Raw genomic sequence first — 18700 nt, 5'->3', positions numbered from 1 at the left:
TTCATGGACCAAAATAATAAAATAACATAAGAAGAAATAGGAACAAAGGAGATAAAAAGGAAGGACTCTTACAATACTTGAATAAGGAAAAAATATAGTACTGTGCGGAAAGGAGTAGGGGTGTGGGACAGCTCATTTGCAGAGCTGGCACATGGACAATGGGGCAAATGCCCACCTGTGAGCCATCATTTCATGATTCTATATCTTGAAAATAGACCCTTCTTGCAATCTATACCATCCATTGAAAACTTGTTCCTATGAAATGATAAATAATTAATCTGCACATTTGACATGACCTTGTTACATTCTATTATCAATGTACCCAAGGCAGTGCTGTCCTATGTTTAGTATGTGTGCTTAGCTGATGCCTAGTGGCATTATTTACATAACTCTGATGAATAATTGTAAGAGGGAGCTGTGTTTAACCGGACCTGTTCTTTTACAGTTACTGCTTGTGCATTCCCTGCAGCGAGATTGTCCAAATAAGTCACATTTTCAAAGCTGATTTCGAAGAAAAATACTATGGATGGGTCATGTACTGAACTCATTTTAACATCCAAAATGTTTTTTTTGACACTCCGAATGATGTTCCAAGTTTGACCGATGCTTGCCAGATATCTGAACACTTCCCCCTGTGGCATCGTTCACAATGAATTGGACGTTGTATGGTTTTATAAGGTCAGCATTGCTAAAACATACAGTGAACAATATCTTACCCTGCTAAAGTGGAACTGCTCCAATGTCTGGGTGTTGTTAAGAAAACAAAAGCTTCGATCAGCTGTGGGGGAGTTTTGTGGACTGGAAAATGCTTGTACGTTTCAGTTGATCATTGACCAGCACGCATCATTCTAAGAATGTTTTACATTTTGATGCCTTGAGTGTGATATCTAATAGGATATCTAATATAGAAAGTAAAAATAAATCCATAATTGTGTCCGTCACGCATTTTCTTTTTGGCATGTCGCCATTTCTGCCCTGCCTCTAGATGGCACACTTGACAGCATTTCCATTAAGGTGAATGGCTATTCGGTGTGAGGTGGAGCCTACAGTTGTACTTCTGTCACAAGATGGGAGTATCAGAAGCCCCAGTTCCCCACAGCTGAAGCATATACAACTTTCCCAGCCTTTGCAGTCCATGGCTAGTAAGAACAACTCCCCTACGACTGCCGTCACCAACACACACTGCCTTCATAGTATAACTAATAATCTTTATTAGTGTCACAAGTAGGTTTATATTAACACTGCAATGAAATTACTGTGAAAATCCCCTCGTCGTCACACTCCGGCACCTGCTCGGGTACACAGAGGGGGAATTCAGAGTGTCCAATTCACCTAACAAGCACGTCTTTCGGGACATGTGGGAGAAAACCGGAGCACCCGGGGGAAACCCACGCAGACACGGGGAGAACGTGCAGACTCCGCACAGACAGTGACCCAAGCCGGGAATACTTTCCTCAAAGCTTTCCTTTACCCTCGTGACAAAGTCCTTCTATTTCTTTTTTTTTCACGCGCTTTAGAGATAAATTTCACACTCCCAGTGCGGCTCTGATGGACTGCTGCATTGCCAGAGATGCCATTGTTCAGATGAGATATTAAACTGCTACCCTCTCGGGTGATGTAAACGATTCCACAACACTTTTCGAAGACGAGCAGGGGAGTTATCTCTGGTGATCTGGGCAGTATCTATCCCTCGAGCAACATCACCAAAACAGATTATCTGGCCTGATAACCCTGGTGCTTGTAGGAGTTTGCAAAATGACTGCTGTTTCCCTGAACTGCAGGTGATTACCCTTCAAAAGTACTTAATTGGCTGGAATTGGTTTAGGCACGTGCTCAGGTCATGGAAGGCAAGTATTTCTTTCTTTGCTCATCCCTTCTTCCCCCTTTCTCAGAACCCGATACTCTGTCTCTGTATGCTGGCTGCTACATTGAATTGCTTCTCTTTTCTCCCTTTTAATGAAGACTTTTTCCTGTCCCCCCCCACCCCCCACACTCAGAGAGAATCTGAGTGTAAACGGAAGCACAAAGTCAAAGAAACTTCAGCTTAGTTGCGGCGCAGAGTGGCCGATAGAAGCCAGGAGACCCCGCTCCCGGGATCTACTCAGTTGCAATCCCTCGCGATATCTCGCAAGGCATTGCGATGTGAAACCCGCCCATTGTGGGTGGGATCACCTTTTGGCAAATCTGCATATTAGAGCAGTTTCCCCGAGGCATCCTTTGCCCCGGAGACCTCGGGTCAGCACCATTTAGTACTGCTCTCCAGAAATGGGGACCAAACGGAATGGCACTCGTGGGGGGGGGGTGTCTCAGGGGGGCGGAAGCCCCCAGGTGCATGCCCTCTGGGCAGGGTGGTACCTTGGCATGGCTGGTACCATGTGGGCACTCTGGCACTGCCAGCCTGGCACCAGGGTGCCCAGGTGCCACTGCCAGAGTACCAGGTTGACACTGCCAAGGTGCCAAGCTGGCATTTTGCACATGGCAGTGATTGGGCTGGGGGTGCCCTGCGTCCCCCCTCGTCCCCCAACACCCGCGCAGGGCACCCCCAGCCCGATCACTGCCATGTGCAAAATGCCAGCTTGGGGAGCAGAGCTCCTCGGCGCAGAATACAGGGCTATGTGCGGCCTCGGCCCCGCGTTCTCCCCCCCTGAGGCTCCCTATCTAACCCGAGGGCCAGGAAACACGTGGCTAAACCCACTGGCTTTGTGGGACTTTGTTCCAATTTAGTTACATCGTACCCTTCGACTGTGTTGACATGGAAACAGAGGTGAATTGAATCAGAATATTTTTGTTAACTGACTTGGGAGATGTCATCTGAAGACGTCATGGGGACAGACACAGCAGACACTGGCATTAGATTTCCTCACTGCAAATTAGATAAATAGTTAATAAATATTCACAAGGCATGAAACAATTCTGAACGTTTAAGGGGCTGATTTAGCACAGGACTAAATCACTGGCTTTGAAAGCAGACCAAGGCAGGCCAGCAGCACTGTACAAGTCCCATACTAGCCTCCCCGAACAGGCGCCGGAATGTGGCAACTAGGGGCCTTTCACAGTAACTTAATTGAAGCCTACTTGTGACAATAAGCGATTTTCATTTTCAAACTGATGCCTGCCTTTTGAGCTGGAATACTGATACAGGAGAATACCCTTGCCATGTATTCTGGCAGGATGGGGCCAATAGATCGCACCCTAAGATTCCAAACCCACAACCACTACCATCTAGAAGTACAACACATGGGATCAACTGGAAGCTCCCCTCCAAACTATCACCATCCTGACTTGGAAATATTTCACTGTTCCTCAAACATAGAACATATTGAAACGGAGTCAAAATCCTGGAACCCCCTACCCCAACAGCACAGCAGGAGTACTTACACCAAGTGGACTGCAACATTCAAGAAGGTATCTCACCTCCATCTTCCAAAAGGAAATTAGGAATGGGCAATAAATGGTGGCCTAGCCAGCGACGCCCACATCTCATGAATAACTTCTTTAAAAAGTAAGCCTTTATTCGGTTACACCCACATAATCATAATTTTCTGCTGACTCGCACATTCCCATTGTTTAATAAGTCCTCATTTAAAAAAAAATAGACATGATCCAATGATGCAATGTCATTTTTAAAAATCCTCTTCCTGCCGCCTGCATAAACTTCCTTTCTCCTCCTTCCCAGGTTTTCTCTCACCAGTTAGTTCTCTCTTCCACACCTCGGGATTATCACCAGTCTCTTCTCATTGCCCACCTTCCCCATTCCACCCCCTCCCACTAACCCCCTGAACCCCCTCAAACTTGTCTATTGCTCTCTATCTCTGCTCTTAACTACTTCCTCATCCCTTCCCCACCCAAGGCCAAACGCTCCCTTCCCCAGCTAGCTTCTCCAACATCGCGGTCCCCAATTGGTTTTGGTCCTATTACGACTGCAGCCACTCCAATCCGCATCACCCACCGACCTCACTTGGTCTGATCCCTTGTGTGGGATCCATAGGTGACTGACTGGTGTGTGCATCGTATTTATAGTTGCTAACACAAGTTAATAGAAGCTTTCTGCCATCTGCTGCTCGGAAGAGGGAATTTTACCTCGGCCACCTCAGGGGGTGAGTGGATTAAATGCCAGATATAACCGTCCAGCTCCTCTTTGCGTCTGTCAGCCATCGACTCTCCTCGGCCAAGCACAAACCTGCTGGGGAAGCTGTGGACAAAAATAACTCTGATGAGGCAACTTCTCAGTTTCCTATCCATGTAAAGAGATAATCAGAAATAGGTGTTTACCCTTTTAAGGGAAATGATCAAGGCATGAAACTTCCAAATTTACTTTTGTTTATGGAACATAAAACTTTGCTTTCTGTTTTTGCAGATGCTGGTACTTTCTAAAGTTTTCTGCTCATTAAACTTTACTCAGTCCAGCCAGCGGGTTAGAGAAGGTTTACCTGGAACAGGTGGGTTGTTTTATGAGGAAAGGTTGGACAGGCGAGGCTTGTATCCGTGGGGGTTTAGAAGAGTAAGAGACAACTTGATTGAAATGTATGCGATCTTGAGGGGTCTAGACATGATCAACGTGGGGAGGATGTTTCCTCTTGTGAGAGAATCCAGAACTGGGGGTCATTGTTTGAAAATAAGGGGTCGCATACTTAAGGCAGAGATGAATAGGGCGGCATGGTGGCACAGTGGTTAGCACTACTGCCTCATGGCACTGAGGGCCTGGGTTCAAATCCCAGCCCTGGGTCACTGTCAGTGTGGAGTTTGCACATTCTCCCCGTGTTTGCGCGAGTTTCACCCCCACAACCCAAAGATGTGCAGGTTAGGTGGATTGGCCACGCTACATTGTCCCCAAATTGGAAAAAAAAAATTGAGATTAAAAAAGACGATAAATAAAAAAGAGATGAAGAGAAATTTTATCTTGGGGGGGGTTCATGAGTCTTTGGACTTTTTCCTCCAAAGGTGTCAGAGACAGAGAGCTGGATTCTCCGTCCTGCCAAGACCATTGACTGGATTCTCCGCCGGCGGGATGCTCCGTCTCGCCGGCTGGTCAATGGGGTTTCCCATTGTGGGGCAGCCCCGCGCTGTCGGGAAACCCCCCGGGCTGCCGGCAAAATGGAGCATCCCGACGGCGGAGCATCCCGCCAATGGTCTTTGAATATTTTTTAGGCAGGGGTAGACGGATTCTTGATAAGCAAGGAGGTGAAAGGTTATCTGGGGTCGGCAGAAATGCGGGGTTGAGGTTACAATCGGATCAGCCATGATCCTGTTGAATGGCAGAGCAGGCTTTAGGGGCTGAGCGGCCTACTCCTGATTCTAACTCACATGTGCGTTCGTATTTGATGGGATAACAGTTTCCGTATTCCAAAAACTGCATTTTTGAAGAGCTTTGAGACAGCGCAATGGGATATTGTACAACTGCAGACATTATCATTTACTTCAAATCTTCAACGGCTGCACGAGTAGACTGCAATTTTTAAAAATCCAAATTTAGTTTTAGTTTCAATACTTAATTATTACCGATACCATTTCTCAGAGAATGTTTTAGAACAGCAATGCGCACTAGTCAGTGGCAGACGTTTATCCCACAACCCCCTACCTTTTAACTTCCTACCTTGGCAATCTGGATGATGGGAATAGGAGGCGGAGTTTATTGTGGAGCTCATTGAATTCCTCAAAAGTCCTCAGTATGAAGGTAGCGTCGTGCTGTCCTTCCCGCTCAACTTTCACAACGTAAACCTGTGGATTATGGAACAAAGTACTGTTAAGATGCGAGTCTTTCTTCCAACAACTATGAAACTTGTGCTTGTGACATAAAGGCAGCTTCCAAGAAGAGACACAGGTTTCCGATGAATCAAACTGTGAATAGGACCAATTATCCTTTCAGCTACCGTAAAATGCACCAAGGGAACCTGTGGAACATGCACCAACCCTCCTGTCTGCACAATTTCAATTAAGAGTTATTTGCAAGTAAAGGGAACTGCTCAGCAGCAGCAAGAAACAGATTGCACAAATACTTGCCAAACATTAAAAAAGTGTAAATTAATCCACAGGCAGCTGAGAAATATATTTACAGTCTCAAAGCCAGAAACATATTTGGAAGAAACCATCATTTGTAGCCTTCCAATGCAAAGTTGGTCTGTGTATGTATTGGTTCCTAGATGGGCAAAAAGTCCAACTTTCAAGTCTTGAAATTAAAATATATTTGAAAACTGAAAGTAGGAGCAAGAACAGAATTATTGTGCCAATAGAAGCCTTTCATGTCACAGGTATTCATTTTGATACATTAACTTAATTTTCCTTTTAGGATATCCATGATGGGTTCAGCCATCACATTGTACAAATCTGTTCCATTCAGCAAAAATTAACATTTCAAACAAAGACTGACACAACCTTCATAACAGGCTCGCCCTAATTAGTCACCGAATCCAGACAATTTCACCAACAAAGGGAAGCTTGTCTGAGGGGAAAAATGTAAATGAAACAAGGGGAGTGTGCGCACTGGTCACACCCTTTACGTAAAGACAAACTAAATACAGCTATAGGAAATCGATTTTTGACTGATGTCTATTTTATAGGGTGGCAAGGTAGCACAGTGGTTAGCACTGTTGCTTCAAAGCTCCAGGGTCCCAGGTTCGATTCCCGGCTTGGGTCACTGTCTGTGTGGAGTCTGCACCTTCTCCCTGTGACTGCATGGGATTCCTCCGGGTGCTCCTGTTTCCTCACAAAAGTCCCTAAAGACGGCTTGTTAGGTAATTTGGAAATTCTCAATCCTCCCTCTGTGTACCCGAACAGGCACCGGAATGTGGCGACTAGGGGTTTTTCACAGTAACTTCATTGCAGTGTTAATGTAAGTCTACTTGTGACAATAAAAAAGATTACTATTATCCAGGCAGATACAACTCATGCATGTTCCTGGTTTGGCGCAGAAGGCAGGCTCTGGTTCTGCGATAAGCACATTTCACAAACACCGGTCTCGCATAAGAAAACAAAAATGAGAACAAAAGTGATTAGAGGCAACATATTGATAGGGGCAGGATACAAAGTATGCATAATAAGCATGTATTGTATTTGTCAGGATATGAGTGACGGTGTCTGCCAGAAAATATAAGCGGGTATTTCACCATATTTCTAAATTGTGCACAATAAATAGAGAGTTATATAGCCAAGTTTGCTGATAACGCCAAGTTAAATGCTACAAAGAATTGTATTCATGGGAGCAAAGGTTTCAAAGGGACATTGATATTGAAGTGAGTAGGCAATTTTATTTTTTTGGGTGTACGTAACGGTGTTCAAAAATACAGAGACATGTACACGAAATTCGCTTACGTATCCTTTATTGGGGTTGAATATCTTCTGATGGCGACAGACAAATACTTCCTTGATTTTCCCATCGGTCTTCATGGTGTACATTTTTGGAGCGTAAGAGAGTGTCAGACGGTCTTCTGTACTAGAAAACTTCATCTGGGCCAGGTTGTGAAAGAAGAAGTTGAGTTTGGTTGCCACGCTGCCAAGACTGGATTCGATTAGCCTGAAAAATTAAGCGGAGCTTCAATAAAGCGTCTGAGAATTTACAGTGCAGAGAACTATCATTTGGTCCAGCTGCTCCATGCCAGTGATTACATTACACAGGACCATCCTGGAATCAGCATAACCGTCTCTTCTTTTGGTGCAATCTTAGCTGAGGTTAATACTGGCTAAGAGAGATCCCAGAGTGAAACTTGGCTTGATAAATCATAACTCTTTTTGGAAATCGTGGAGAAAAGTTACTGAACAAATTCACAGGAATTTGATGAACTGTTAAAATATTTATTACAAGGGCAGCACGGTGGCACAGTGGTTAGCATTGCTGCCTACGGCGCTGAGGACCCAGGTTCGAATCCCGACCCTGGATCACTGTCCGTGTGGAGTTTGCACATTCTTCCCGTGTCTGCGTGGGTTTCACCCCCACAATCCAAAGATGTGCAGGGTAGGTGGATTGGCCATGCTAAATTGCCCCTTAATTGGAAAAAATAATTGGGTACTCTAAATTTAAAAAAAAAAAGAAAAAAAAAATATTTATTACAGAAGAAAAAATAACTATATTACACCAAAAGTTTCAGAAGATCTCAATAGGACGCATCAAATTCACACTGATCTGATACCCCAGAAATATCTGTACTGAGACATAAACCAGTGACAATTTACCACTATCTTGACACAAAGGCTTCTTGCTTGTGGCTGGCACAGATGCAAAGTATTCACTCAATGCTTTTCACCCGATTCTTGTCTCCCCCTGAGATATCCAAGATTGCACTCTCAGCTCAGTCTTCCAGTAGAATCGCTGCTAAACTGATCACTTTACGGATGACTATTCAGTCAACTACTGCCCCAGTGGCCTTGTATTTATTTCTTCTCAGAGAGCTAAAAGTTCCTGTCTCCTTTCTCTGACACATTCTCAACTCTTCCTCCTTTGACTTTTCTTGTGCCTGTGTCTCTGGACAACTGGCACGAGGGAACAGCAACATTTTTTCTACTGTGTGTTTTCCTCTTCCCCCCAACCACCACCCCCCTCCCCCCACCACCACCCCACCCCACCCCACCCCTGTAATAGGGAGACCCACCCTACAGGGACCCCTGTAATAGGGGGACACCCCACAGGGACCCCTGTAATAGGGGGACCCCACAGGGACTCTGTAATAGCGAGACACCCCTAAGGGACCCTGTAATAGCGGGACACCCCTCAGGGACCCCTGTAATGGTGAGATCCCCACAGGGACCCCTGTAATAGGGGGACTCCCCAAAGGGACCCCCGCAATAGAGGTAAGTGCATTCCAATCACTCAAACGTGTGATTTCACTGTACTTAGCTCTCTTTGACGTGGTCAATGTTTGTAAACTTTGGGGTTTCATTACTTAGGTCACTGATCTGCGAAGGGAGATGAATGAATCAAAGCGCAGGTGGTTTGTAGAAGCTGTCAATCAAAGACCACTACTAGAAAGCTAATGGATCTGTGGGAACCAGAATCAGGTCCCAGCTGCTCTCCTCCCAGGAATGGACACGTGGAGCTGCAAGGTAAGTATTACAGCAGTAATTCTGCTCACTGTCCCTGTCTGGACTGTTCTCTAGCTTCCAGACAGCGATCGCTTTTCGTGAAGGAGGGTACCTTTCAGCAGGAGGCCCCTGTGGACCCCATATTACAGGATCCATGTGGGGCTCCCCTATCACTTGTGGTGCCTTCACTATATGGGACGGCAGCAGTTTCAAAATGATGGGCAATAATAAACGTTAGTCTTTCAAAAAGCGATGTCCACACCCTGTTAATGAATAAATTGAAAAAAAAAAGTACAGTTGTCTGTCACAGTTTTGCCGTTCTGGATACCACACCTTGTGAAGTAGGTGGTGGCATTGGCATCCGTCTCCTGAGGACGAAGGGCATCGTAAACATATCTCAGGTCTTGGATATCAGACAGCTCTGGAATTCCACAGGAAAGCATCTGCAGGAGAAAAGGATCCAATTGTTAGGGAATTTTCAATCCACTGAGCTCTCTTGAACCAATAGAGTAATCTCGGAAGTAAAATCAGTGCGTCGCGTCTGCTCCATTATCGTACCAGCCCCAGGAGATTGAGGAACAGGTCTGTGTGCTTGCGGATGAGATTGTAGGCTTGGCAGCACAGGTCAACAAAGTCATGGAACCGGCTGGAGGGTTTGTCACCGCCGTTAATAACATATGCCATGTCTGAGGTGAAGACAAATGGAGCTCGGTCCCTGTGCAAGTAGAAAACAGTACATTAAAAAAACAATCTGTGCCCAATTTCCTTTCTGGTATTAAATGATTGCATTAAGTCTTAAAGAAGTCTGCTCCAGAGAGACAATGGTCATTGTAAATAACAGTCCAGAGACTGTAGCTTATATCAGTGCAGGAGGCAATAATGTACTCACCTTTTAAAGTTACCTAGCATTTGGGCATGCCCGAGGAATTTGCCAAAATCGATATGGAACATGTGGCCACTGGTCTTCAGCATGATATTGTCATTATGCCTGTCACATATGCCCAGGACATAGGTGGCAACACAGCAGCCCGCGCAAGAATAGATGAAATTTTCCACAGCCTAGAATAAAGAAAGAAAGAGTGGAGAAATGGAAACATCTAAATCAGAGTTACCATTGAAACGTTCCTCAGGTAGAACCTATTCCAGTCATTCTACTCCTTGCAGCTTATGATCTGTGATACATCCAGAGGATCTGGTCGTCTTGTACTTGCATCCAAAGATCACATACCAAATGTCCATGAAACCTCATTAGCCCATCCTAGATCACAAACAATCTATAGCCCCCCCCCACCAATGGAGCATCCAATTACCTCCAACAGTTATCGTTTCAATCAATTGGGGCTGTGTTTGGGTGCAGCTCTGGGGCTCGATGGGGGAGGTAAAGAGAGGAGCAGAAACGCACAGACATGGGAGGGCAGGGACAAGTCAGCTCCTGTGAAGAGCTGGTTACGACGAGGCAGTAATTCCGCCAGTACTTCTCCCAGCAACATCGAATTTTGTATTGTGTACAGCCACCAACAGATAATTAACATTTCCATAATGCATTAAATCATATAGTGCAGGAACCATAGAACCACAGAATTTCTGCAGTGCAGAAGGAGGCCATTTGGCCCATCGAGTCTGCACCGACCCTCTGAAAGAGCACCGTACCTGCCCCCCCCCCCCCCCCCCCCCCCCGCATTCCCTATCCCCGTAACCCCAGAACCCCACCTAACGTACACATCTTTGGAAACTAAGGAGGAATTTAGCACGGCCAATCCACCTAACCTGCACTTCTTTGGACTGTGGGAGAAAACCGGAGCACCCGGAGGAAACCCGTGCGGACACCGGGAGAACGTGCAGACTCCGCACAGTCAGTCGCCCGAGGTCGGAATTGAACCCGGGTCTCTGGCGCTGTGAGGCAGCAGTGCTAATCACTGTGCCACTCACGGAAGAAGCCATTCGTCTCGCTGTACCTATGCTGAAATAGAATCGAGACAGAACATCACACAATGAGGCTGGAGAAGCAGCATTTCCACAAAAAAAACCCTCTAGTTTGCCTAGTCCTACGGTTATGGCATCTTGGAATCTGTCTAGTTTAGAATTAATGGAAATGACCAATGGTACATTTGGCATTGCCAAACTGGAAATGGAGGTTGAGGGCTAGCTGCAATTCTTAGCCAAGTCAATAGGAGTACTGGTAGGAGTGCTGGTTGAGATGCTTCATATCATAAGAATCATTGAATTTACAGTGCAGAAGGAGGCCATTCGACCCATCGAGACTGCACTGGCCCTTGGAAAGAGCACCCTACTTAAGCCCACACCTCCACCCTATCCCTCTAACCCCATCTAACCTTTTGGACACTAAGGACAATTTAGTGTGGCCAAACCACCTAGCCTACAGATTCCGCACAGATAAGGAATCTTATCTGTGTGGAAGCCAGGAATCAAACCTGGGACCCTGGAACTTTGAAGCAACAGTGCTAACGACTGTGCTAGCATGCTTCTCCACAGGGAGGGAGTTAAAGTCGGAGCGTGAGAGGCTAACCCATTGTATGCTCGTCAATATGAAAAGTGCAGAGAAATGGAATACTTTCCATTTCAGATTATAGTCTTAACAGTCAACTACTGTCAGGTCAGTTATAGCCCAGCTAGCTGCAGAGTAGAACTCCCTTAGAGCCCCAGCAGTGTGAATTTTCCCATATCCTCCATCAACCAACATTGGCCTTTCTGAATGGTGATGTCAAACAAGAACAGTTTTACGCTGGAGCCTTTTGAAACTCGAATCAGAATCACATGATTCACGATCCCTACTGACAGTAGACGGAGGAGGTCTCAGTCTTATCAAACTGGGCTGGATTTGAATCTTTAGAGCTCAAAGGCGTATGTCTAAGCACCTGTACCACCCAATTCCCCAGTTTCTGGTTGAGTCTGAGGCTGCACACAGCAGCTCGATGGGGTAAGGACAAACAGAAGGAAGGAGTATAAAGAGAAAAGAAAAGTACAGCAAAGCAACAGGCCCTTCAGCCCTCCAAGCCCCCGCCAACCATGCTGCCCGTCTAAACTAAAATCTTCTACACTTCCAGGTTCCGTAACCATCTATTCCCATCCTATTCATGTATTTGTCAAGATGCCCCTTAAACGTCACTATCGTCCCTGCTTCCACCACCTCCTCCGGCAGCGAGTTTTAGGCACCCACTACCCTGTGTAAAAAACTTGCCTCGTACCTCTCCTCTAAACCTTGCCCCTCACACCTTAAACCTATGCTCCCGAGTAATTGACCCCTCTACCCTGGGAAAAAGCCTCTGACTATCCACTCCGTCTATGCCCCTCATAATTTTGTAAACCTCTAACAGGTCACCCCCTCAACCTCCGTCGTTCCAGTGAGAACAAACTGAGTTTATTCAATCTCTCCTCGTAGCTAATGCCCTCCGTACCAGGCAACATCCTGGTAAATCTCTTCTGCACCCACTCCAAAGCCTCCACATCCTTCTGGTAGTGTGGCGGGCGACCAGAATTGAACGCTACACTCCAAGTGTGGCCTAACAGCAGGGCCCAAAGGAAGCACAAGGAAACAGCCAGTTTCTCTTCACCTTCTCATATTCCTCCTCGTTTGGATTATGTTTCTGTAGCCATTCCGCCAGCGGATGATCTTTGAAAGATCCTGTTACCCCATGTTCCACCTGAATTTTCCGTAAGGTCTCTGCATTCGGAATCATCTCCACCATTCCTGTAAGATATCAACAATGGTGGTTGAGCGGAAAAGATATCACACACAAGTTACATTACTGGAACAAGATACCCAACAGCTAGTAAGATGATTGATTATTGACCAGCTAAATGCTAAAATTAACTGATAAAATCAGTCGATTGGAATACTTCAATGGATTGTTCTTCAATTACATTTTAATTCCATGTCAGCTTATACTTATCGATACACTCATCCCACAAGACATATCAGGGACTGACTTAGGCCCACCGAGTTATATGGAGCAGGAGTTTCCAGGTTGAATTACTGCTCTGTGCTGAGTTAGCTGATCTCAATCAGAGAAGTAGCAATGTTAAAATAACCAAGAGATAGCTTTGCATTTAAATAGCACCTATCACAAACTCAGGACACTCCAAATTGTTTTTCAGAAAATGAAGAATGTTTGAGGTATAATTACAGTTGTCACGTAACAATTGTGACATCCTGTATCACATGCAGCAAGGCTCCAGAAACAGCATTGAGACAACAACCAGATGATCTGGTTTTAGTGATGTTGGTTGAGAAAAAATACTATCCAGGAGACTGGGGAGAATTCACCTGCGCTGCTTCAAGGGACAGCCATGGGATCTTGTGCATCCAGCTTTTAGAGACTAGACAGAGCCTTGGTTTAACCATCTGAAAGGTGGCAACACCAAGACTCCCTTAGCACTCTACTGGTGCTAGCATAAAATGTGCACTCAAGTCTCTGAGATTTGGGTTGAAACCCACAACCCTTCTGATTCAAGAGGCAATAGCCACTGACCCAAGCATTCTTCGGTTGGAGGTAAGGGCTGGCCATCCAACCAAGTATTCTGCCCCACATGACTATCCAATGCACACCCCAGGAAGACCGAGTGAGAAGAGAGTGTGACTTACCTATGGAGATGTCCACCTCCACATCAAATGCCAGCTGACCGATACTGTTCAGGCCGAACCTTAAGAATGGTCACTTGGCTGAGGTATAGTGGACTACCAACAGACCAATTCTCATGAGATTTCATTTAAACTCCTGTACCTCACTAGGTTTAGAGTTATGGATTAACCCTACAGCCATACATTTAGATGGGCTTAACATGATGCACAACTGAAATGGAGACGAAGGGAAAATGTTTAACCTGCATGCTGCCATGTAGGTGCCATACTGACTTTACACCCAACTAATATTAGTGTTCATTGATTCAGGGCAGACCAAAATCAGTTGGGTTGCAAAGCAAGCACTGCCAGAATCCAAATGGGTGGGCTGTATTAAAATTATTTCAAGAGTCACACATTTGGACCAGTCAATATTTTCCGTTGTCAGAATCTATGAGGAACAATAAATAATAAAATCTAGCTTAATGAGGAAAATCAGAGCAGGTGGGTTCACCAAAACTGTTTGGGAGTTATACATGATGGAAGTCTGCAGAACCTTCTTGATTTACCCTATTATCCCAGAATGCAACCGCCTATTCCCAATCACGTTACTGTTCAAAAAGTGACTATGTGGTTTATGAGTACCTCGTCCCCATCCTGTTGAGGTACACTTGAAGAAGATCATGCGCATGTCCAGGCCCTCCTGAATCCAGATCTTGTTCATGATGCGGATCATCTGGAGTGTTAGCATGTCCTGGCGCAAGTCATCCCCAGTCTAGACAATGGCAATACACAACAACGTTTAAGCACGGTCACTTAACCCAAGTTTCTCCGCTCTCCCTCCACCCTTCCCCATCCCACCACACCCAATCCCAGGCTCTTTCCTCCTTTGAAGGCGCTAATTCCTGATGCAGAATAATTCCATTCCTGACTGCAGGCCTCTTTACATTCAAGCCAAACAATCCAGCATAGACAGGGAACATTTTCAATAGACGGGATTTTCCATGCTCTCCACCCCCCCCCCCCCCCCCGGCCGCCCACCCCTCCCCCCGCGGTGGCTGTCCGCATTGGTCGCGGTGTCAGGATCTCCGAGTCCCACTGCTGCCAACGGGATTTCCCGTTGTTTGCACCCTCCGCCGCCAGTGACCGGAAAATCCCATGTGCACGACTAATAGGTCAATCTATGGCTCCACCTCATATTCCTTTATTTTTCTCCTTTCCGGAAAGGTAATGGAGACTGGGGGATGGCGGTTTTCACAGGTGCTACAAGTCAGCATTACCGTCATTACTTTAATACATCTCTGCAGCTAGAGAACAAGTGTTGGTCAACTGTGGGGTCATGAAAACCAAAACTAATGCCGTCCTCAGCAATGTCTGCACAGATACACTTTAGAGCACAGACCATTGAACAGCAATTGTAAAACGTAATCCTAAATTTGATTTTTGGCCTCTATGTCCAAGAGCCATGGGGCCATTTGCAGCACCTCCCTTTGCAGATTAACAATGGGATTGATTTTGTCCAATTCCAAGCTGCATATTAAGAGAGTTCTTTTACAGTCACAGCTAAAGAGACACACATGTGTTACTTGAACCTTTTGTTGGCACATTAGTCAGTCACTGACGAGACTTGATTATGTTTCTCGGACCAAAACCCTGTAAAAGACTAATTACACAGAAGACGAGAACAAAATCCTGGAAATCGTGACCTGGCCTAATTCAGAAATGTAACTTTCAGTTGGGCGGCACAGAGGTTAGCACTGCTGCCTCATGCCGCTGAGGATTCGGGTTCGATCCCGACCCGGGGTCACTGTCCGTGTGGAGTTTGCACATTCTCCCCGTGTCTGCGCGGGTTGCACCCCCATAACCCAAAGATGTGCCGGGTAGGTGGATTGGCCTCGCTAAATTGCCCCTTAATTGGGAAAAAAAAAGAACTGGGTCCTCTAAGTTTAAAAATAAAGGAAAAAAAAATGTAAATTCCAGTTACTGGCAACACCATCACTTCGTCACTGGACACATGAAAGCAGAGTTTTGACTTGACAGAGCAGGTTCACAGAAACCTATTGTACTGACCACCTCTGTGCCTCTGGTCAAACACTACCAAAAGGCAAAGCAAGCTAATGTTGTTTATTGCCCCATCCCCAGTAACGGGTTCCATTCTTCCTTTTTTAAAATCCATGTGGTCTGGCATGCACCACACTCATTGGCATGCACAGGGTGAAGTGTTGCTTCCAGGCACGTGCACTCCTTCACTGGGACCAAGGAGGTGGATCGAAGTGGTCTGAGATGACTTTCCTCACAAACATCCAACGGTACAACCATAGATCATAGAATTTATAGTCCAAGAAGCCAAATATCCATGTATGGATTTGAGAGTACAAACTCACGTCATATCACTAACTACCTGTCAAGTAATCGAACAGTGCCAAAGATTTAATTGCTTCCAGAAGAAGCACGACTTTGACCATAACTGGTGCACATTTTATCTCAATGTTCAAAAACATATAGCAAAATTGATAAACCTACCTTAACAATTACATCAATGTTATCCCCCAAAGGGTCTGCATTGATGAAGGAGATCTTCAAAGGAACTGCATTGGAATTGAAGAAAGAACAAGCCTGTGGGTGCAATAAAAAAAAATAGCATTTGCCTTCTGTTTGCACCCACCATTCACCCCGTCTCAAAACGCTTGCTACCACCTGCACGTTCTTTTCCAAGTCGCCCATTATCCCGTTCCTTCACTATCACTGGAACAAAATTCTGCAACTCCCTCCCTAAAAGCACTGTGGGTGTACCTACACCACATGGACTACAGGGGCTCAGGAAAGCAGCTCACCACCATCTTTTCAAGGGCAATAAGGGATGGTCAATAACTGCTGGTCTAGCCAGCGACGCCCACATGCTGTGAATGAACAAAACAAATCCAATTCTGTGCAGTTCAGAGTTGAGAACAGAGGATTTCAGGGTCGGGGCTCTTTATCGACAACGTCAATTAAATTTCAAGGTTAGTCCCTTCAGAGTAAAGGGTGAATAACGCAGGTCCCTCCTTCACCCGAGAGTAACAAACACTTGGGAAGACCATCACGTACAGGTTTCCTTCCAATTCCCCCAACATCGAGACTTGATCATCGTTCCCTCATTGTCACTGGGCTAAAGTTCTAAAACTCCCAATGTAACAGCACTGTGTCTGTGCCCTACAACGATTCAAAAGGCAGCTCACTATCACCATTTTGAGGACATTTAGGGATGGGCAATACGTACTGGCCTTTCCAGTGATTTTTACATCGTAGAATGAACAAAATGAAATCTCAAAAAAGAAACTCCGAAGGAAGCTTAGGAAACAAGTATAAGAAATAGAATTAAGGAGGTTTTAAAAAATGGAAAGTGCAAACTTAAAACAAATTTACAGATTGTAACGCACTTTTGGATTGACTCCATTGGCTAAAAGGCTTGGGTTCAAAGGCAAGCGACAGTGATCCTGGACGCTGAAGAATTGTTGCACCTCCTCCATGTTTTCCCGAAGTATAGTCTGCAACAGAAACATCAACCAGTTGTCTTCAGAACTTCTGATAGTTAAATCTCAGCTAGCACAGAACACTTTATACCAGTCAGAATATAAAACGGTCATAACCCCTCCCCGCCCCGCTCCCTCGATTGATTGTGTCAGAATGCTCATGACATTCCAAGAGGAACAACAGCCAGCAGGAACAAGAGGCTCCAACAGAATGACACAAATCTTATCAGAGAATCCAGTGCAACTCCCAAGTATCTATGATGTTGCCCTTCTCATTACTGCCCAAGTAAAACTTGCTTCTGCTGAGAGCAGTCTTACTAAAGCACCACAGTAGTCAGGGAATTCGAGAATTCAACTCAAACACAAGTTTCTGCTGAAAGCAATCTCTAAGACAATAAGAGACATTATTTCAACATCGGTAAAGTTTCAGTACAGCAGGTTATATGTAATTCCTTCTTGCACAAACCCTTTGTCTTCTGACCTGGCGTGAAGATACTGACCTGGCGTGAAGATGGAGCAATGTCTCGGACTTTCTGTGCTATTTTAGCCAGGATATGGGTTAGTTTGGTCTGCTTGTCAAACTCCTCCCTCATGCCCTTTCCGACACAGCACAGTAAGGCCCCAAGAAGATGCTGATATCGGGCATTGAAGTGAGAGTCATTTAACGCATCCTTCAACAACCTGCGAATCAAGAAATTAAAATCTTAAAACTATTCGAGCAGACGGCTATGAGACAAGGGGATTGAGATGAGAGGTCAAGGTTTCACTGTGTCAAATAAGACAATTTATATATCCCAATTGAATCATTGCTGTTCCATTAATTGCAGCCCAGGACATGGTATTGTACTATGGGCTTGTTTGATGTCTCAACGATGAGATTTCGAGACTTAAATGCTTGAACATGAAACTTTGTTAACCCAGAAATACAACCAGGCCCCAGTTGCTGCCATGCATGGTGGTGCTGGCTCCATGCAGGTCAATTCCGAGCCCATTATCACGTGACTCTGAATATCATACCATGGGCGATGCTATTCCCGGGTCCCAAGCTAGCCTCTGCTCTGCCGAGCGCCTTTACATTACAATGGCATGCAGGCACATGCGACATCTTAGAATATAAAGCTATTATTGTTTGATATGCTGTGTCGAGGAACATCAGGAAAAGTTTCCAAAACACTACAATTTGGACATTGGGCAAAAGGCAAAAAGCACACTAACGTTTCATGGGAGTTACCCTGGAAGAACAGCCAAGAGATGTGTCCAGAAGACTATAAGATGCAAGAGCAGAAGTAGGCCAATCGGTCCATCAGGTTTTCTCCAACATTCAATGAGATCATGACTGATATATGATACGATAATCCTCAACACCACATTCCCGCTTTATACCCAGAATCTTCGATTCGCTTACTGATGAAAACTCTGTCTATCTCAGCCTTGAACATACGTAACCACCTGGCCTCCACAGCCTTCTGCAATAAAGAATTTGATTTTATTTTATTTATTGTCACATGTACTGAGGTACAGTGAAAATAATTGAACATATTCAATGTTCAAGGGGCAGCAGGGTAGCATGGTGGTTAGCATAAATGCTTCACAGCTC

At 45.3% G+C, this 18700-nt stretch overlaps 1 protein-coding gene across 1 annotated transcript in view; it reads right to left on the bottom strand.

Annotated features, from left to right (window-relative positions):
- Positions 1 to 18700, bottom strand: part of pik3c2b (phosphatidylinositol-4-phosphate 3-kinase, catalytic subunit type 2 beta) — a 195552-nt gene that overhangs the window by 17777 nt on the left and 159075 nt on the right. The window contains exons 19-29 of the mRNA XM_038819586.1: positions 17604 to 17784; positions 17011 to 17118; positions 16115 to 16207; positions 14237 to 14366; positions 12585 to 12721; positions 9902 to 10071; positions 9571 to 9727; positions 9346 to 9455; positions 7309 to 7510; positions 5594 to 5718; positions 4081 to 4192 (exon numbers count right to left, since the gene is read on the bottom strand). Coding sequence (XP_038675514.1) covers positions 4081 to 4192; positions 5594 to 5718; positions 7309 to 7510; positions 9346 to 9455; positions 9571 to 9727; positions 9902 to 10071; positions 12585 to 12721; positions 14237 to 14366; positions 16115 to 16207; positions 17011 to 17118; positions 17604 to 17784 — 1525 coding nt within the window. The remainder of the gene's footprint in view (positions 1 to 4080; positions 4193 to 5593; positions 5719 to 7308; positions 7511 to 9345; positions 9456 to 9570; positions 9728 to 9901; positions 10072 to 12584; positions 12722 to 14236; positions 14367 to 16114; positions 16208 to 17010; positions 17119 to 17603; positions 17785 to 18700) is intronic.

Source organism: Scyliorhinus canicula, chromosome 15 (assembly GCF_902713615.1).
Source record: "Scyliorhinus canicula chromosome 15, sScyCan1.1, whole genome shotgun sequence".
Classification (NCBI taxonomy): Eukaryota; Metazoa; Chordata; class Chondrichthyes; order Carcharhiniformes; family Scyliorhinidae; genus Scyliorhinus; species Scyliorhinus canicula.
The sequence above is the reverse complement of the archived record's forward strand: the minus strand, read 5'-3'. Positions and strand labels throughout refer to the sequence as shown.